General features: G+C 43.2%; 1 protein-coding gene across 1 annotated transcript in view; it reads right to left on the bottom strand.

The window, feature by feature from the left end:
- Nucleotides 1-16640: 16640 nt before the first annotated feature.
- The window catches only part of LOC118350846 (uncharacterized), a 57626-nt gene continuing 52147 nt past the window's right edge, over nucleotides 16641-22119 (bottom strand). The window contains exon 4 of the mRNA XM_035699386.2: nucleotides 16641-17196. Within this exon, the coding sequence (XP_035555279.2) occupies nucleotides 17145-17196 (52 nt within the window). The 3' untranslated portion in view covers nucleotides 16641-17144. The remainder of the gene's footprint in view (nucleotides 17197-22119) is intronic.

The raw sequence follows: 22119 nt of genomic DNA, 5'->3' as shown, positions 1-22119 counted from the left end.
AAAAAAAAGAGCAACAAAAATTAGGCAGTATGAGAGAGATTAGGGAAATGTAAATCACCCCACCATGACAGACAATAATCAGTCAATATTGTCTAATACTAAAATGCATAATTTAGAGGCACGCAGGTAGCTCTGTCCGGTAAGTGTCTGACTCTTGATTTCAGTTCAGGTCATGATCTCAGGGTCTTGAAATTGAGCTCAACATTTCAGGCTCCACATTCAGCATGGAGTACATTGCGATCCTTTCTCCTTCTCCCTCTGCCCCTCCCCATGCTCCTGCTCTCTCTCCTTCAAATAAATAAATAAATAAATAAATAAATAAATAAATAATAAATAAATCTTTAAAAATATTTTATTTTTTTTTATTATTTATTTATGATAGGCACACAGTGAGAGAGAGAGGCAGAGACACAGGCAGAGGGAGAAGCAGGCTCCATGCACCGGGAGCCCGACGTGGGTTCAATTCCGGGTCTCCAGGATCAAGCCCTGGGCCAAAGGCAGGCGCCAAACCGCTGCGCCACCCAGGGATCCCTAAAAATATTTTAAAAATTAATAGTTTAAAAGATGATGACTCCAATTATTTTCATAATCTTTCTATAGCTATCATTTATTGACGTCTTTTGTTTTATTTTCTAAGTTAAATTCAATAAGATCTTTTTATTAAATCGTTTATTTGAAATATTTTGCACATATGAGCCCTTTAGAATTATTTCATGTGTTGATTATGCTTTGTACATACATATACAGATGTCCAGAATGATTTTTACCATACATTAAAGATATTATTTTAAGTGTTAGAATTAAGGGTGATCTTTCTTTCTTCCTTGTGTTTTTACTGTACTACTTGAGTTTTTTATGAGCATGTATCATTATATTTTATACTGTTATTTCTAAAGCATGATAAATTTCTACTCTAAAAAAAGTAAAGAGAGAGGGGGTTTGGTTCTGAAAAAATAATCCCTAACTTTTGAGAGACACATTCTCTCAATAGTACCAGTGGTAATGGTTATATTATTGAGGGCCTATGCTATGCCAAAGAGTTTTCATACAGTATCTTTATTACTCATCACAAGGATAAAAGCTGGGCATGATAATCCCTAATTTACAGATGAAGCTCAGGATGATAAAGCCTTTTGCCCAAACTGAAAAGGTCAAAATCAAGATGTGTACTCAAACCACTCTGATTCTTTCCATTGAACCATTGTTGTGTCCATATAGAGTTAACTCATAATTAAACTTTCTCTTTGAATTTCCACAACCTTGGATTATTCTCTGGATTTGATGATAAACAGTAGGACACCCCCCCCAAAAAAGCATGGAACTAAGATTTCCCCTGAAATAAAATCCACTCTTCACAAAAGAAATTGGCCATATATAAGAAACTTAGAACCCATGTGTAAAACTGAAAAGTTTGGGAACACACTTAGAACTTCAATCAAGATGTCCTGGGAGTATTCTCAAAGCTGCAGGCCTAGAAACTTACTGCAACATAATAATGGGAAACCATATCAATTATAATATCTCCTGATTGGAGAACATCTGTGTGAATTGAAAGGGAGGATGGTCAACCATGGAACCTTGAAAAAGGAAAGTCACTGTCCTTAGCTAAGAAGTCTTAGCCAAGCAACATACATGTCATGATTTCCTTGACAAGACCTAGAAAGCCGCCCTCTGCCATGTATTAGACTTGCCTTAGCAGGGGCACCTGGGTAGCTCAGTTGGTTAAGTGTCTGTCTTCAGCTCAGGTCATGATCCCCCCGTCAGACATCCAGGCAGGTGTCAGGGTCCCTGCTTATGGGAAGTCTGCTTTTTCTTCTCCCCCTGCCCCTCTCAAAGCCCCTCCCTGCCACTCAGGTGCTCCCATGCTCTCTCTCACTCTCTCTCTCTCTCTCTCTCTCAAAGCCTTAAAAAAAAAAAAAAAGACTCACCTTAGAAACTTATAAATAAGATTCCAAAACAAAATTAATTAATTAATTAATTAAGATTCCTATTTGGGCTTTACCGTGGACCAACTGAATCAGAATCTCAGTAGGTCCCAGGCATAAGTGCTTAAATCTCTCCCAGTGATTGTGATGTGCAATCAGGGCTGAGAAACAGTTGAAGTGAGTACAGTTACATCTTTTGGTCTAATTCCAGGCCTGTTGGGCTACTGGGCTCTGATACTTGGCTTCCCTTGTAACAAGCTTGGAGGGAAAGAGAAAGAGCCCTGGTCTTTTGATGTAAGTGTTCTGGTCTGCTTTGCAAATAAAAGTGTCTTTGCAAATAATTTCTTTATGTAGATTAATAAATGGACTTCGGGTTTATGCATGTTACACTGAGCTTTGTTAATGTGAGTTTGAGGATATGTCTCTAACCTGAGAGACATCTCCATTCTTCATGTGCCACATAACCAGAGTTCTGAGACTGTCAGGATACTGGACCATGGTAATGCCAGCCTGTGAGGGGTAAGTCTGAGTGGACAGCTGCCTTTCCCGAGGAACACATCATTAGCCGTACTGCAGGCCTAGTTCTTACCACAACCAGATTACAAGGTCTTTAAGAGCACAGATCATGGCTTCCCCTTTTTTATCTCCTACTTCTGCCTAGCACAGGGCTGGGAAGTTTAGAAACTTCCAAAAAAGATTAGGAATATTAATGAAGGAGAGAATATATTTAGTACTCATATTCTGTCTCTGTTCTCAGATCAAAAAGCTGAGATACCTAGGCAATGGTGTCCATGATTTTGGATTGGATGCCAGGCACCAAGCAAGGCACCTCATTTCTGAAGCTTTGCAAACAGGTGCCTGGGACGGTAAGAGGGAGTGTGTAATTCTTAGCTAGCTGAAACCCCTTTGTCCTTCAGGCCTCAGACATCATCTTTCCCAGAATATTTTTCTGTGGTTTCTCCTGATTCTTTTATACTAGCCAGTTCCTCTTCTCTGTAATCCCACCGCCTCTTCTGCTTTCCTCTATCATAGCCATCATCACAGTGTACGCAGGCTGAAAACCATGCAACAGGTGTATTAAATAGGAGAACCGCAGCTGAAGACCAATCGCACAAACAGAATCAGTCTGGCCTATCCCAAACCAGGCCTAATTCTTGGTCCCACCTGCTACAGAGGTATAGCAGTCTACCTCTACACTGGTCACGTGGGACTGGCTCAAAAACTAGCAGAACTGACCCTTTGGTTCCAGGGTATAACACTGATAATAGTTATAATTTATAAGCGATTACTCTTGTGGAGATTTGCACTGATCTTTTCTCCCTACCTCATAACAATCGATGGAGGTAGGAACGGAAATGGGGACTGTTATTTCCCAAAGAAAATTTTTCAGAAAAAAATTGAGTTTCAGAGGTGGTAGGCAACCTTTCCAACTATATAGTTAATATGTGGTATGGCCAGGAATTTTATTTATTTATTCATGAGAGACCTAGAGAGAGAGGCAGAGACACAGGCCAAGGGAGAAGCAGGCTCCATGCAGGGAACCCCACGTGGGACTCAATCCCGGGTCTCCAGGATCAGGCCCTGGGCTGAAGGCGGCTCTAAACGGCTGAGCCACCCGGGCTGGTATGGCCAGGAATTTAACAAATTTCAAAGTTTGCTTGCTGAAGAAAAGAAGAGGTTTTAGGGGTGCCTGGGTAGTTCAGTTGGCTGGGCGTCTGCCTTAAGCTCAGGTCATGATCTTGGGGCCCTGGGATAGAGCTCCCTGTTAGGATCCCTGCTCAGCAACGAGTCTACTCTCCATCTCCCTCTGCCCCTCTCTCCACTCATGCTCTTTCTCAAACAAATAGATAAGATCTTTAAAAAAAAAGTTTTAATTTTTGACAAGGCAAAGAAATTTCTGAGGAATTTTCTAATAATATAACATATCCCGGGATCCCTGGGTGGCTCAGCGGTTTAGCGCCTGTCTTCCGCCCAGGGCGCGATCCTGTAGTCACAGGATCGAGTCCTGCGTCAGGCTCCCTGCATGGAGCCTGCTTCTCCCTCTGTGTGTGTCTCTGCCTCTCTGTCTCTATGTCTATCATAAATAAATAAATGAATGAATGAATGAATGAATGAATGAATAATTAAATAAATAAATAAATAACAGATCCCTTATAAGCACAATATACCTCCTAGTATCTCAATATGGAGCCTAGCCTCAAACCTTCAATACTTCTACCAGAAATTCATATAACAGAGGGCAGCCCTGTGAAATATTTTCCACAGGAAGCATCTGCCCAAATATTTCTAAGGCTGCAAAGTGTCCCAAGAGGAAGGGGGGAGAAGCTGAGGCCAATCACAAGCATGGTGGTAAGTCCAGGTACCAGGTGGACTGAAACAGAGAGAAAATGCAGGCTTCCTGCTCTCTGCTCCCTCTGGAAGCATGCTCTAGTAAAATAAACTTTCCAAGACTCAGGTTCCTAGGTTAGTGATCTGGTTTTCTTCTAATAGGAAGTGAGCTGTCTCTCAATCAGAGAGTGGGGGAGGGAGAAATTGTTGCCAATTACGCTAAATACTTTGGGAGGGAAGATTCAGACATTTTATGTCTTTACAATTAAAATACCTTTTTTTTTTCCTTCTCCCAGCCCCCTCCCCAGACCTCCACTTTATTCTTAGAGTCAATTACCCCAGCCACAGGATAGACATTCTTTCTTTGAGTGTTTACAAGAGAATCAATTTTGAAAGATTTTTTATAATCCTTTTTTTGTGTAGAGAAGTGGACATAATAGAAAGGATTGAGTCCCTGCCAAGAAAAGGATTTCTGAACCTTCTTTGGCTCAGATCAACAACACTTTAAGGTCTTTTCAATAAACCAAGTCACTGGCCCCAAACAGAAAATTGCTACCAAGGAAGAATTTTTTTTTTAACAAGATGTCTGAGTTAAAAAAAAAAAAAAAAAAACAACAAGATGTCTGAGTTAAATTAGAGTCCATAATCACCCCGAATGTACTATTCAGACTCATGTTTGTTTGTTTGTTTAATATCTGCTCCTTTTATTATCTTTTGAAATTGAAGTATAGTTGACATACAATGTTACATTAGTTTCAGGTGTAGAACATAGGGATTTGACAACTCCCTAGGTTACACTATGCTCACAAGTGGAGCTTCCATCTGTCACCATACACTAGGACAATCCTATTCACTATATTCCCTATGCTGTCACCTTTCACCTTTGTGACTTATTCATTCCAAACTGTTCCAAGCCTGTTCCTCCCACACTTCTCTATCCATTTTGTTCATCCTTTACTCCCCTCGCCTCTGGCAATTGCCAGTTTGTTCTCTGTATTTAGCAGGTTTTTTCTGCTTTTTTGTTTGTTCATTTGTTTTGTTTTTTTAGATTCTACATGTAAGTAAAACTATATGGTATTTGTCTTTGACGTATTTCACTTAGCATAATACTTTTGAAATCCATCCATGTTGTCACACATGGCAAGATATCATTTTTTAATGGCTGAATGATATTCCATACATATACCACATATTTATCCATTCATCTGTTGATGGACACCTAGGTTTCTTCTATATCTTAGCTATTGTAAATAATGATACAGTTAACACCGGGATACATACAACTTTTCAAATTAGTGTTTTCATTTTCTTTGGGTAAATATCCAGTAGTGAAATTACTGGATCATAGGGTATTTCTATTTTTAAATTTTTAGAAGATTTTATTTATTTATTTGACAGAGAAAGAGAGCACGGCAGGCCCAGGGAGAGGGAACTGGAGAAGCAGACTCCCAGCTGAGCAAGGAGCCCAATGCAGGGCTCCATCCTAGGCCCCCAGGACCATGACCTGAGCTGAAGGCTGTTAACCGACTGAGCCACTCAGGCGCCTTTATTTTTAATTTTTTGAGGAACCTCCATACTGTTTTCCACAGTGGTTGTACCAATTAACATTCCTACCAACAGTGCACAAGTGTTCCTTTTTCTCCACATCCTCACCAACACATATTATTTATTGTCTTTTTGATACCTAGCATTCTGATAGGTGTAGCATTGTGGGGGGGTTTTCTTGCCTTTTTTTTTTTTTTAAGATTTTATTTACTTATTCATGAGAGACACACAGAAAGAGGCAGAGACATAGGCAGAGGGGAAGCAGGCTCCCTGCGGGGACCCACCCAGGCGTCCCTTCATTGTGGTTTTGATTTACATTTCCCTAATGATTAGTGATGCTGAAGGTCTTATGTTTGTTGGCCATTTGTATATCTTCTTTGGAAAAATGACTATTTTTTAATCAGATTATTCAGTTATTTTTGGTGTTGAGTTGTAGAAGTTCTTTATGAGTTCTTCCCCTCATCAGATATATAATTTGCAAATATCTTCTCCCATTCAGTAGGTTGGCTTTTTTAAAAAGATTTACTTATTTATTTGAGAGAGAGAGACAGAGAGACAGAGAGAGAACGAGCAGGGGAAAAGGCAGAGGGAGAGGAAAAAGCAGATTTCCCACTGAGTGCAGAGTTTGCCAACTAAGGGCTCGATCCCATGACCCTGAGATCATGACCTGAGCTGAAACCAAGAGCTTGCCACTTAACCTACTGAGCCACCCAGGCATCCCAGTAGGTTGCCTCATTGTCTTTTATATTTCTACTTCACATGTGATTAATGAGAGCCATTCCTCAAGTGCCAGGCATTAATCTATCCTGATCCCTCTTCTCCAGGATTTTTCAATGTGGGGAGATGAACTCACAGATAATACAAGAGCATGAAAAGAGTGGGCAAAGTGGGAAAGTCTAAGGGGGGCTGAGCATGAAACATTGAGTTAGAGGGTCGTAAATTGGAATTTGGAGTTCTTGAGTTGGAGGCACAGTGCTTTAGTCATCTCTCAGTGATGAGGGGGAAATAATCGTCTCTCATCTAAGGTTGGAAGGGAATCATCTTTTCCCTGTTTGTCTTTTCCTATGTCTTCTCTTCAACCACTGCCATACCGCCTATCTGCCCGTTCATTCAACCAGCATTTACTATGTGCTGAGCATTGTGCAAAGCACATCACATACATCTTTTCATTCAACCTTCACAGAAGCCCTGTAAAAATGGAATGATTGCTTTCCTTGACCATTGGGAAACTAAACCAAGGAAGGCTAAGGTCCCATGGCTAACACCTAACTCAACTGACGTTGCCCTTTGTCTGTGCTCGGAAGCCTGTGCACTCTCCAATAAACTCAAAAGCCAGAGAGTTCTTAGAGATGAGTTAGATAGGATCCTGGGCCCTGAGAAACTCATATTTCAGTGGAGAAGACATATAAAGAGTTTAATTCATTCAGTCATTCATTCAACAACACTTACTAATGCCACTGTTTGTTGTTGTCATAAAGCAGAATCAGTTTCCTGCCTTTAAGTACTTAATGGTCTTTAGGAGAACAGACAAAATTTTACAATCCAGATAAATGACAATATAATGTAATGAATCTTTTAAGAAAAGACATAAGGCTTTGGGAAATAGCAAAGGCTCCAAGTCTCCCTGGGATAACTGGGAACAGCTCCACAGGGACAGGGGACATGTTTGAGTGGAAAAAAAGAATGTATAGGAATTTGCCATGAGAAGCTTTGTCCAGTTGTCCAAATGCACCACGCTGTCTTGCCTCTGAACTTTTACACACATTATTCCGCTGCCAGACCAGTTCCCTGCTCCTCCCCCCTGAACTGGCTAAGTCCCCACATCTTTCTGGTGTCTATTTGGGTGACACTTCCTCCTGGAAGTCGTCCTTCACACACCCCTTTTCCTTCCTACATCCAGACTAAGACTTACTGCCATAGTTTCCTATAGAACTATGTGTGCGTGCAAATCTTGGAGAGGGATAGAGCTTTTGGAACTAACAGTGTTCGGTGTGGTTGAGGTTAGGGTATGCGGCTCAACCAAAAATATTTGCGGCATGAGCATGCGAATGAATACTTTAAAGAACTATAATTTTACCCAAGAAAGTAGGCATCAACTAGATTATTATATCTCTCCTAATTCACACATCCAGACCTATGAACTGTCTCTATCACATTCCCCTTATTTCTCCCTAGTCTTCTACTCATTGTTCAAAAAGTCCTTTTGTCCTAGGAACATTTCCCGACAACTCTCCTCTGTTTTTCCAGTCTTAGCCAAGTGCTTACCACTCTCTTGTGCCTTTCTGGAATCAATGAGGTCAGGCAAACGGGCTCTGGGGGCCTGATGTTGCTTCTCTCTGGATCAAAGTCCACTAACTGGAACTCTAGATACCAAATTGTACAGAACCTTCAAGATTATCCCTCCTCTTAAGGGGAACGATCTCCTGGCCTTAAATTATTTGTTTGTTGCTGAAGCTCCTATTCCATGGGAGGCATTGATGGGAGGGGCAGCAAGGCCACCATGGACTCCTGGGTCTCTCCACTGGATGATCTATGGGTACCTCAAATTCAACTCATCCAAAATCAAAATAGTGGAAAGGGCTTGGGTTTTGGAATAAGAAAAACCTGGGTTTAGCTCTGCGTTTTACTTGTTATATGGACATTGGGCAAGTTATTTCAAAGCTCTGAACCTTAGTTTCCTCAAATGAGAGCCCAAAGGTTTTGGAATAGGGGAGTGCTATGGTCTATGCCTGTTTTAGAAAAGATCTGTCTTGCAGCTGTGTGGGGGATGGGGCGGAGGGGCGAAACCAGAGGCAGTTCAGAGGCTGCTGAATAGAAGTGTTTCCAATTACCTCAGCCTCAGCCCCCATAGCACACTCTCCACTGTGACCCCAGAGCCAACCTCATGCTGTTGCCTAGCAACTCACCTGCATCACCCAGGGATCTGAAGCTGGGGCCCCACTGACGATGGGGAAATGACCAGTTTAATTACAAAGTCTCAGGGGAATCATGCATCCGTTCATTCCTCAAATAATCACTGGGCTCCCACCAAGTGCCAGGCCCTGGGCTAGGTATTGGGGGTTTAACGATTAATAAAACACTGTTTCTTTCTTCAAAAAACTCATAATGTAGCAGAATGGGTAACCAAATGACCTATGATGAAAAAAAAAAAAAAAAAAGGGGGAAAGAAGCAAATGACCTATGATGAGTGAAAGAAGCCAGATAGAAAAAGACATCATTTGCTCACAGGCTAAGTCACTGAAGGGTATTTAAACAAAAGAGAAAGAACCATGATCAGTTTTTTGTGTGAGAAAGATTATTCTTGTGTCTCTGTGGGACATTGCATTGCATTGGATGGGGCAAGAGTGGAGGCAGGGAGACCAAAGAGAAAGCTGCCCCAGGAGTCCATGTGAGAGAAACTGAGGCCTAATTGAGGACAGACGCTAAGGAGAGGAGGGGAGGATCTTTAGAAATCCATGACAACCTAACTGCTTTGCATTTTGCATATACTGCTAGAAATAAAACCCCAAGAAGGCAGAGATTATAGTATTTTATTTTGTTTTTAAACTTTAAGTGCGAGAGTTGTGTTAAACATGTTACTTAGTTGTCTTATTTGGCCTGGAAGTCTTGTTTTATTTATTCATTCGTTCATTCATTCTCTCTCTCTCTCTCTCTCTTTTTTAAAGTAATCTCTGTACCCTCCATGGGGCTGAAACTCATAACCCCAAGACTGAGTTACAGACTCTATGGACTGAGCCAGCCAGTGCTCCTCTTTATTTTCTTTTACCTTCTTTCCTCTCCCTACCCCTGCAAGTAACTCTTTAGTGTGTTGTTTGTACAACTGTTTTTATTGCAAAATGTGCATTTTCTTTTTTTTTTTAAGATTTTATTTATTTACTCATGAGAAACACACAGAGAGAGGCAGAGACACAGGCAGAGGGAGAAGCAGGCTCCACGCAGGGAGCCTGATGTGGGACTCGATCCCAGGTCTCCAGGATCACACCCCGGGCTGAAGGCAGACACTTAACCGCTGAGCCACCCAAGCATCCCTGCATTTTCATATTGTGTGCACCTATTTCATATTTATGTAAATGGCACTGGATTATGTACAACACATTATATTTTTCAAGATCTATCTCTGCTGCTATGTGATCTTTAGTCCGTTGTTTCTAACTGCTTGCCAGGATTTTAGAATTGGATTGACAATACAATGCCATAGAAAATGCTCTACTGTGGAGCGGAGAGCCTTCAACTGTATCTGCCTCTCTATTAACGTTGTGTGAACTTAGGCAAGTGCCTACCCCTAATTCAATCTTGGATACCTCACTTGTAAAATCAGAGGTTTCTTTTACCTCTAATTTCCATGCAATCTCCCTTATTTTTTTTTAAAGATTTTATTCATTTATTCATGAGAGACACAGAGAGAGACACACACAGAGAGAGAGGCAGAGACACAGGCGGAGGGAGAAGCAGGCTCCATGCAGGGAGCCTGATGTGGGACTCGATCCTAGGACTCTGGGATCAGGCCCTGAGCCAAAGGCAGACGCTCAACTGCTGAGCCACCCGGGCATCCCTCTCCCTTATTTTATACCCAAGAAACTCAGGTCTGGAGTGTATGACTTGGTCAATGTCACACAACAGTTATCAATAGGTTAGCCCACATTTATTGCGTACCAGGCATGGTGCTAAGTGCTTTGGATACTTAAATAAGTAAGCCCTGCTGAGTCCTCCTCCCAGGGCCTCTAAACAGAGCTGTGTTAATTTTCCAAGAGCAGGTGCAGAGACAGCCTGCGGGCACCGGTCAGAAGCAGTAAAGATATTAATAGGACATAGCCTCAGATAGAATCTAAGGCAGCACCTCCACCACCCGAATCAGGCCCCACAACATTCCTGACCTCGAGAAAAGGAAAGAGGTTGGGTACATAACTTCCTGTTTGTAAAAGGTTATTTATTGCCATAGCATTTACAAATAATAACTGATCTAAGACAAAACCCCGTATCTATCTGTATACCTAATACTATACAGCAATAATTGCAGGATAAATAAGTTTTATACTCTGTTTTTAAAAAGCGTTTTTTTGTTGAACAATAAAACAGCTACTGTTGATTATTTACTCTGTGCTAGACACCAAGCACTTGATGTGTATTACTTCATTTAATCTTCATTACAACCCCATGAGGTAGGAAGTACTATTATTATCCTCATTTTAAAAGATAGGGAAACAGAAGCACAGAGTTTGGTAACTGTCCTAGAGCAGTGGAGTTCCAGCATTGTGAATGCAAGCTACAGTAGAAACATAGTTTGTGTTGCAATCTGGATCACTCATACCTCTTTCACTACCCCAACTCTTACTATTTGAGACCTACACTGATATTTTTCTATTCAATTTTTCCCCCCCATACTGGTCTGAGACACTAAATTGATCCTACGACCTACTAATGGGTTGCAATTTGCAGTTAGAAAACAATGCCCTAGGTGACAAATATACCACAATCCTAACAAAATTACACAAAATGTGAAGTCATCATACTCTGTAATGGGAACTTTTACGTCCTGAGCACTTGCCATGTATCAAGTTCCATGCTGCGTGTTAAAGACATGATCTTACCCTCCAAGCGCCCAGACAGTCCTCAAGGAAACACAGGTAGGTAGGCAATGATATCACAGCAGTGGTTCTCAGTCCTGGTTGCACCTTAGGAGGATTTTTAGAAAGCACTAATGTTGAGGACCTATTTCCAGACTTTCTGATTCAACTGGTCTGGAATGGGACTGGATGTCAGTATTTTTAAAAATCTCCCCAGATGATTCTAAGGTGCAGCCAGAATTGAGGATCATTGCAATAGAGCATAAGCACTAGGTTAAAGGGAAGCTTAGAATAGACACACCTCGCTACCTAAAACTGTTGGGAGGGGTGCTGGCTGGCTCAGCTGGTGGAGCGTGCGACTCCTGATCTTCAGGGTTGTGGGTTTGAGACCCACACTAGGTGTAACGATTACTCAAAAATAAAAGATGTTGAGAAAAGCCTTAGAAGTTGTTTTTGGATTTGGGATTGTGTGCTGGATACTTCTGTTTTGCTCTTTGTTGTTTTTTGGATTGTCTGGCTTTTTGGATCTACTGTCCTCTCACTGCCTGGTACAGTGAACCTGTGTAGACTAAGTTAATTGGTTCCTTCGCTCCCTGGCTTCCGCTTAGGTATGGGCCAACACCCTTGCAGGGGACTGGTGAGAGGGAGGAATGTGAGGGTAATTAATTCCCTGGCTATTTCCTCCAAGTTTCCCCTTGAGCTGGCTGTGAACCTTCTTTGAAGGTAACTGTCCCTTTCACATTGGTTTGATGAACTGGACTCCTCTAGTTTCTGAAACTCCTCTTCCCTATCCCCACGCTTTCAGGTCAAAGGGCATTAACAGCTACCATTCCGCTCTTGAACTGTCTCCCTTTGTTTTCCTCTATCCCCCACCACAGGTTTGAAATTAGTCCCTTTGTAAATAAACCTTTGTCTAATTGTCCTAATCTGAGTGTGTCATCTGTTTCCTATTGAGACTGACTGATAAAGCCTGGAAGCAGGATGGGAGCCTGCCATAAGGATAAGGAAGGGGGAGAAAAGGGCAGGGGAGTGGGATGAGTAATGGCAAAAAGGCATGAAAATATTGTATTTTTGTTTGTATGATTCTCTCCATTGCTTAAGGACAAATTGCTAAATCCAATGTTCAGTTCTCAGTCCTAATATTACTATTAGCAGTATTTGACTTGTTAATAACTTCTTCTTGGTAAAACAAACAAAAAAATTAAGAACTTACAAAATTAGAAAATAAGCAAAAAAACCCCACCACTCCTTGACACAAATTTGTCACTTGGCCTCCATGGTACTGCACTCTATTGGTTCTTGTCCTTCCTCCAGGTACTCGTTTAAGTCTCATTTCCCCCGATGTCTTCATCTCCCTGATGCTGAATGTTAGCGTCCCAAGAACTGTTCTTCGTTCTATCTGCACCAACTCTTCATCATCATCCAGGATCATGGTTTTTGGTTTTTAAAGATTTTATTTATTTATTCATGAGAGACACACAGAGAGAGAGAGAGAGAGGCAGAGACACAGGCAGAGGGAGAAGCAGGCTCCATGCAGGGAGCCCGACACGGAACTCGATCCCAGGACTCTAGGATCACGCCCTGGGCCGAAGGCAGACGCTCAACCACTAAGGCACGCGGGCATCCCAGGATCATGGTTTTAAATATTCCATCTGCCGTCCACTCCCAAATTTATATCTCTGACCTAGAGTTCTCTTCCAAGTCCAGACTCAGCTAGCCAACTTAACTAGAGAAAGGAGTGTTGTCTGGAGCTGTCTCCTAGAGCCCATTGTTACATTTTCAGGACTTTTCCCAGCCTCTTGTTAAACACAGCCATTACTAAAAATTAAATTATGTAAACTTAAAAATTAAATAAATTCTATTAAAAACAAAGGTACTATTCAAAACTCATCACTTTTTAAAAAAAATATTTCATTCATTTATTTGAGAGACAAAGACCAGCAGGAGCAGGGACAGAGGGAGAGGGAGAAGCAGACTCCCCACCCAGTGGGGAGCATGATGCAGAGCCCAATCCCAGGACCTTCATTGAGATCATGATCAGAGCCAAAGTCACTCAACTAACTGAGCCACCCAGGCACCCCAAAACTGATCACTTTCCTATATTTTATTATTTCCTATGCTCTTGGTGTTATTTATATCTATTCTCTCTGTATTATAGAAATACTATTTAATGTGTGCTATTCTGGCATCTCTTTCTAACTCCACATTCAGTGACGTCATGTTGGTAGCTCTGAAATCAGGCATGGTGAGAGTATTATTATTCTGCAGAAATTGGCAAATTTGACCAGTTTGATTTACTACTTTATCAGTTGCCTATATCTAAGAAAGTGACGTAAAGAATATTAACAATGCAGATTAAATTTAGATTGCAGGGACGCCTGGGTGGCTCAGCAGTTGAATGTCTGCCTTCGGCTCAGGACTTAATTTTTAAGTGATCCCAGGGTCCCCGGATCAAGTCCCACATCGGGCTTCCTGCATGGAGCCTGCTTCTCCCTCTGCCTGTGTCTCTGCCTCTCTCTGTGTCTCTCATGAATAAGTAAATAATATCTTAAAACAATAAATTTAGATTGCATTGTGTCTGTAGATTTTACACTGTAAATGACATTAAAAATTTGAGGAACTATTCTTCCAGCGTTGGAAAACTGCTATCTGAGTCAACAAAGCAGGTCATTTGTGTCATTGACTGGTGAAGTTCCAACATAAGTATTTATTATTTCACTTTCATCTTACTAGTTTAAAGATTTTATTTTTTCTATTTATTTATTTGAGACAGCAAAAGAGAAAAAGAGAGAGGAAATGGGGGGAGGGACAGATGGAGAAGGAGAGAATCTTAAGAAGATTCTGCCCCAAGCCTGCAGCCTGACCCAAAGCTTGATCCCACAACCCTGAGACCATGACCAGAGCCAAATCCAAGAGTCGGACATCCAACCAACTGAGCCATCCAGGATTCCTACTTTTGCCTTACTATTAATGTAAATAAATATTAACTAATATTTACCTTGGAACTATCCTTTTTTAATTTTTATTTTTATTTTAACTCTAGTTAACATATAATGTTATACCAATTTCAGGTATATAATATAGTGATTCACCAATTCTATGTTACTCAGTGCTCATCACTGTAAGTGTACTCTTAATTCCCTTCCCCTATTTCACCCCTTTCCCCATCCACCTCCCCTCTGATGACTGTTTGTTCTTTCTTTAAAAAAAAAAAAAAAGATTTTATTTATTTATTCATGAGAGACACACAGAGAGAGAGGCAGAGACATGGGCAGAGGGAGAAGCGCTTTTCAGGTTGTCTTTTTTTCTTTGGTCGTTTGTTTGGTTTCTTAAATTGTACATATAAGAGAAATCATATGGTATTTGTCTTTCTCCAACTGACTTATTTTGTTTAGCGTAATACTCTCTGGGGATCGTTTTAATTGCATGTCGTTGCAAATGGCAAAATTTCATTCTTTTTTATGGCTGAACCTTAGAACAATACTTGTTCAGCAATTGCAACCATTAGTTGGCTACAGATACAAGTTTGGCAAAAATCGTGGCTGCCTGGCTGGCTCAGTCAGTGGAGCATGCAACTCTTGATCTTAGGATCCTGAATTCGAGCCCCATGTTGGGTAGAGAAATTACTTAAATAAATAACTTAAAATTTTCATTAAAAAAGAAGCAAACAAGTGAACAAACAAGCTTGGCAAAAATCAATTAAGGCATTCTGTGAGAATAAATTGGCCATATGGAATTTATGATAAAGAGGATCATATAAAGTGGTCCTCCCTTACCCGAGGCTTTGCCTTCTGCAGTTTCACCTACCCAGGTCAACTGCAGTCTGGAAAAAGTCCTCCTCATGCACCATCAGAAGGTCAGTAACCGCCTAATACTGCATCACAAACGCCTAGTCATTCGTCCCACTTCCTCTCATCATCTAGGCATTTTATTATCTCACATCATTACAGGAAGGGTGAACATAAAAGAGGATGTCAGCTACCTGCATTATGACCTCGGTCTGTACTTTCACATTGATCAGTTCTTCTTTCCAGCTCAAATCTTGACTCAGGCAAAAGACTCTGCGGGCAAAGCATCCCTGAGGGGAGCCCAAGCTACCCCTCAAACAATAAGGACTGCCCTTATTGACCGAGCCAGCAAGACCCTGCCAGTGATTGACTTCAAGATAATGACCAACCTGACCCTAACTGCGCACCTGCATGGACCCACCTTCCACTGTCCCACTTTTTCTTTATAGAAACCTAGAAGTATTTTCGACACTTTGGAGACCGTCTTTGAGACCCACCAGTCTGCTATCTTCCCGGTGTTGGCCTCACTGAAATAAATTCCTTTCTTGTTTTACTACCAGTCATCTCTCTGCCTTCGGATTTTGTCAGTAAAAAGTAGCCAAACTCGGTTTGTTTGGGACCCCTGGAGCCAGGTGCTCTTCCACTTCTATGCCCTGACTATAAACACAGTACAAGATATTTTGAGAGAAGGACCACATTCAGCCAACGTTTACACTATATTGTTATAATTGCTCTATTTTATTATTTGCACTTGTTGCAAATTTATATTTATAAATTAAGCTATTTATAAATTAAACTTTCTCAGGTATGTATGTATAGGAAAAAACATAGGTTTTGGGGTCTTTTTTAGGGGGGCAGAGGGAGGGGGAGAGAAGTTAACTCCTTGCCGAGCACAGAGTCCCACGAAGCTCAATCCCATGACCCTGAGATCATAGCCTGAGCTGAAATTAAGATTCAGATGTTTAGCCAGCTGAGCCACCCAGGCACACCAAAACATGGTTTTATATAGGGTTCAGGACTATCCATGGTTTCAGGCATCTATTGTGGGTCTTGGAACACATCTCCCACAGGTAGGGGAGAACTGCTAAATTTAATTATTTGTGAGTTGTGTGCTATGCACCCATTTATATCAGTAAACTTTATAATAAACTTATACGGACACACACACACACACACACACACACTTTTCCCTGGAGAACCAGTTGTCAAACACTGACAGCATACCTGCCACTAATAAGCAGCTGCAAAACCGAGCTCTTGATTTTCCATCCCAAACCAGTTGCCACTGTAGGCATCTTCATTTCAATTATGGCAAAACTTCATTCTTCCAGTTGCTCTCACGACCCCAGGCCAAACCTTTAAGTCATCCGTGACTCTTCTCTTTCTCTTATCCCCTACATCCAAGCAACAGGAAATCCTTTGGCCTCTACTTCCTTTTTTTTTTTTTTTAGATTTTATTTATTTATTCATGAGAGGCAGAGAGACAGAGAGACAGAGAGAGAGAGAAAGAGAGAGGCAGAGACACCGGCAAAGGGAGAAGCAGGCTCCATGCAGGGAGCCCCACGTGGGACTCCATCCCGGGACTCCAGGATCACACCCTGAGCCAAAGGCAGACGCTCAACCACTGACTGAGCCACCCAGGCATCCCCAAGCCTACATTTTGCTTCACACTGATTACCCCAGTAGCCTGCTGACTGGTCTCCTCACTTCAACAATAGTCACAGTGATTCTGTTAAAATATGAATTAGAAATGCTATTCCCCTGCTTAAAACTCTGTTTTTTCTTTTTAATTTTTTAAAGAAGACTTTATTATTCGAGAGAGAGAGAGAACATGCCCGTACATGCGTGAGAGAGACAGCATGAGGAGCAGAGGGAGGGGACAAGCAGACTGCATGCCGAGCGCAGAGCTCCGTGCTGGGCTCGATCCCACCGGTGAGGGAGCAGAGGGCAAGCTGAGAGCCAAGCTCGAGCGGACACCCGCAATCCACCCCCACTCACAGGTGGGGTGTGTGTGACACTCCTCGGGCACTCCTGGCTGCCCTAAAGCTAAGGAAAGGAAAAACAAATGGTTAACTTGTTGAGGTCACAGTTCAGCAAGACCAGACTCTCCCTCAGTTTACAAATGTCTTAGTGATTTATAAGGGAAAAAAAAGCATTGTTACCAAGAACCTAACTTCCACAAGGAAACTCCCTTAACTCCTTCAACTATCTTAATGTTAATGCTTTACTAGAGGGGAAAACAACCTGAACTTGATAATGGCAAGGCCTTTAGTGTCTTGTAGGTCCTCTTTAGCATATAGAAGTTCTGAAAATCCTCCTTTCCCTTTACTCCCCAGCTCCCAAGTATATATAGTCAGTGCTACCCCAGGGCAGCAACTCTTTCTACCCACAGGTCCTGTCCCCATGCTTTAACAAAACCACCGTTTTTGCACCCAAGATGTCTTAAGAATTCTTTCTTGGCCATCGTCTCTGGACCTCACTTACACTCAAAAACTACATCACTAGATCATGACCCAACCTGAAATCAAACAGATGCTCAACTGAGCCACCCAGGCACCCCTCCCTGCTTAAAACTTTTTTAAAAATTTGTTTATCTGACAGAGAGACAGAGAGAGAGAGCACAAGCAAGGGGAGTGGCAGGCAGAGGGAGAGGGAGAAGCAGGCTCCCTGCGGAGCAGAGCCCAGATGGTCCCAGGACCCTGGGATCAGGACCTGAGCTGAAGGCAGGCACTTAACCAACTGAGCCCCCCAGGCGCCCTGCTTTAAACTCTTTAAGGGCCTTACATTCAGACTCCAAGCCAGTGTCTTTGCAATGACTCCGAGGCCAAAGGGCCTGGGCCTTGCTGGATGCTGGATCCCGTTACCCCATAGTGTCCTCCCCTGCTACCCTTCCCCTCACTCCCTCCACACTAGCCTCTTTGCTATGCTCCTGCCTCAGGACCTGTGTTCTTGCTGTTCCCTCTTCCTGGAAGGCTGCTCTTCTAATTTTCCCCATTGTTTGCTCTCTTTTCTCGGATCTTTGCTCAAATGCCACTTTCTCAGTGAGGCCTCCTGCCAGATCATTGGAATTAAAGTCGCCAAATCCCTCCCACTGCCCACTCCATTCTCAATCCCTCTCCCCAGCTTATCGCCATCTAATGTACTATATGTTTCATATTATACTTTTAGTTATCATTCTTTTCCCTCTACTAGGATGTATGTTCAAGAACTATTGTCTTTTTTTTTTTAAGATTTTATTTACTTATTCATGAGAATACAGAGAGAGAGAGAGAGAGAGAGAGAGGCAGAGACACAGGCAGAGGGAGAAGCAGGCTCCATGCAGGGAGCCCGATGTGGGACTCCATCCCTGGTCTCCAGGATCAGGCCCTGGGCTGAAGGCGGCGCTAAACCGCTGGGCCACCCGGGCTGCCCACTATTGTGATTTTTTTGTCTGTCTTATTAACTACTATATCCCTACTCTTAAAATTTGTTTTGTAGATAGTAGGTGTTCAACTATTTGATGAATGAACAAACCATTAATGCGTATTCTAAGTACCCAGGAAAAGCTTCTTTGAGCTTATTATGGGAAGAGGAGTACAGGGTATCTAGGAGTGAGTCCCTTGCCCTTTCAGGTGCTCTGCTAAGAACTGTGTGTGCACATATGTGTGCCTGTGGGTCTCCTACTTGTATAGAGAGACCACCTGGAATCAGCTACGCTCTTTCAGAAACACAAAAAAATTCATAGTGGACTGAAAAGAAAATGACAAAATATTCACTGATGTCTAAAATCAATAGCATTTCATATCAGATTCTAGCATAGACAAGTAATAAAAGTCACCAGACTAGGGGAGGAGGATAGATCCCAGAAGAGAAACATTTCACCACTACTTTTTTTCCCTGCTTAGTAGAAATGCCTACCTATCTGGATTTTATTTTTTTTAATATTTTATTTATTTATTCATGAGAGACACAGAAAGAGAGGCAGAGACACAGGCAGAGGGAGAAGCAGGCTCCATGCGGGGAGCCCCACATGGGACTCGATCCTGGGCCCAGAATCACGCGACCCAGGCGTCCCATCTGGGTCTTGACTGGAAATAGCTTGGCCAAGCTTGCAAAACTCCCAGTTGTATGGCGCAGAATTTGTGGACCGCCGTCATTGGGACTTGCAAGGAGAAGCTGAGTGAAAGGGACAGGCGGCACCGGCCCAAGGTTGGGGGGGTGGGGGCACCTTTTCTCTTCTCTGCCTCTTCCGAGAAGGCTGCTGCTCCTGGGCAGAGAGGCCACCCTGGCAGTGCAGAAGGAGCCCAGCTCTGACTTTAAAGGCCTGGCTTTCAGTTTCATTGACTGTGAGCTTGTGGCCACCTTCCAAAACTGCTCATCACAGCAGAGAGCAAAGCCCAAGCTCCTCGGCGTGGCCCTGACGACCCCCTCCATGTGGCCCTGACGACCCCCCAGTCTCATCTACCCTCTACCTTCTTATGCCAACGGCCAAGCAGCCCCTTGTAGACTCCGGGCCTTCACAGGCCCTGCTCTCTCAGGCTCACATTTCGCCCTCCTCTTCCCTAACCTACAGAGTTCTCATTCCTCCTTGAAGACAAGATTGTAGTGTCACCACCTCCAGGAACTTTCCTGACTGCTAGGTTCACCACTGCTCATGGCTTAAGAACCCAGAGTTTCCTTTACCTCAGTGTCCAGAACACACGTGCTCTTCCTGTTTCTATGCACTTTCTTTGGAACAGCCAGAGAGACCTTTCCACACCATAGGATTCGCTGCCACTCCCCTGTTTTAAATAACAACAATGGGCCCTTGGGTGGCTCAGTTTTAAGAGCTGACTCTTGATTTCAGCGAAGGTCCTGATGTCAGGATCATGTGATCGAGACCTGCACTGGGCTAATAGAGACCTGCACTGGGCGTGGGGTCTTCTTAAGATTTTACCCTCCTCTTTCTCCTTCCTCTGCTCCTCCCCTCTTCACCTTCTAAATATAAATAAATAAATAAATAAATAAATAAATAAATAAATAAATAAACAAACAAACAAACAAACAAACAAATAAATAAATAACCATGATCATTTCTTGGTTTACTCTTGACCGTACTCTTTACTGTGGCCTACCAGTACTGCGTGACCTCACCCTTACCCTCCTCATTCCTTCCCCTTTGCTCCCTCTGCGCCCCCAGGACCAGCCTTCTGTATTCTTCAGTGCACCATGTTTCTCTATCCCTCAGGACTTTTGCACTTGCTTCCTGGCTTCAACCTGGCTAATTTCTACTTACTCTTCAGAGTGCAGCTCAAACTTTTCTTCCTCTGGGAAGGCCTCCTTGTCTGCACCCCCTCCCCGCAGCAGGCTGGTTTAGGATGGTACTTAACACAGCAGTGATTATAGACCTGTTTATGAATTAGTTAATACCTGTGTCCCCCCGGAGGGACCCTGCTGTCCTGTTCATCACTACATAGAGGCACCTAGAACAGAACCTGGCATAGACCGAGTACTCAATAAAGTGTTTGTCGAAGAACTATAGGAGTATGTAGCCATGATATTAACTGAAAAAGGAATTCAGCTGCCTCCATTTTGATCTCAAATTTTCCAGTCGGGCTCTTTTTTTTCCAGTTTGTCTCTAAGCTTGGATTGAAGACCTTGCAGGCAAAGCATCCCCTGATGGGAACCCAACTCACCCTCTCAGGCAATCAGGACTGCCCTGAGCCAGTAAGACCCTGACCATAACTTGACTCCAAGACAGTGATCAATCTGCCACTGCCCACCTGCACATCCCACCCACTTCTGTCCCATGTTTTCCTTATATAACCCTGGAAGCACTTGTGGCTCTGTGGAGACAGTCTTTGAGACTCTAGTCTGCTGTCTTCCCAGGAGTGGCCTTCCTGAATAAATTCCTTTCTTGTTTCACTCCCACACACCTCTCTGCCTTTGGATTTTATCAGTTAATAAACAGGTGGCTGAACTTGGTCTGTTTGGGACCCCTGGAGCCAGGAGCTCGTCCACTCCTGCGCCCCAGCTGCACTGTCACAGTGGCCTGTGAGGTCCTGAAGAGCTAGTAGAGCATCAGCACCCAGCACCATGCTTGGCATTTTGTGGAGCTCAGTAAGGGTTTTCTGAGTGTGTGAGACACTGTGATATGCTGCTCAGACTCCCCATCAGTAAAGACCCGAGACACCAGCTACTGGGAGGGCAGTCAGTGGAAGACCTTCAACTGTCAGCCCCTCCAGGGACAAGGTCACCTTCCTAGTTGGCCCCACATTCAAGGACTGGTGAAGCAGGGATATAAAACCCTAGTCTGGCCATTTTAGTTTATCTGGGGGACTACTGTGATGGGCCATTGTAGCTCCAGAGTCCCCAGGGGGTCAGCCAACACTGGTCTTTGGCCTGTAGGAGCTCTGGACCCTACAGTAGGAGCCCACTCCTGTTCCCTCCCTCCCTTCCACAGATGTTGATCCCAAGAGTGCTCCCTCAAAAATTCCTGCACCGTAACCTCCATCTCTACTTCTCCCAAACCCAACTTGCAACAGGCCCTTTCTGTCTTCTCTTCCCTTTCTCTGTGCCATCCCTCTCAGGAAACCTACATGCATTCACCTAAAGTTTGTAGACACCATTCAACTTGACAAGCACTTTGAAGTCATGGACCAGGAGCAAACGGTCAAGAAAAAGTTCTTGGGATGCTTTTTTGGTGCAAAAAGGTGCTTTTATTAAAGCACAGGGATAGGACTCCTGGACGGAAAGAGCTGCACGAGAGTCCTGAGGGGTGACTGACGATACATTTTTTAGTTAGTGGGGGTTAGGGATAGCGTGAGGCTCTAAGGAATTTTGAAGGAAAGCTTTCAGGACCTCGAGGGGGCCAGCTGCCCTACGGTAAGGTCATTTACTACTGCCTGGTACGAGCTCATCACGAGACCCTGAAGGTGCCTGTCAGTGGGCCAGCGCTCAGGAGGGATGCCAATAGCTCCTGGGAGGGGTCGCAGCCACCGGGAAAGGGAC

Source organism: Canis lupus, chromosome 15 (assembly GCF_003254725.2).
Source record: "Canis lupus dingo isolate Sandy chromosome 15, ASM325472v2, whole genome shotgun sequence".
Classification (NCBI taxonomy): Eukaryota; Metazoa; Chordata; class Mammalia; order Carnivora; family Canidae; genus Canis; species Canis lupus.
The sequence above is the reverse complement of the archived record's forward strand: the minus strand, read 5'-3'. Positions and strand labels throughout refer to the sequence as shown.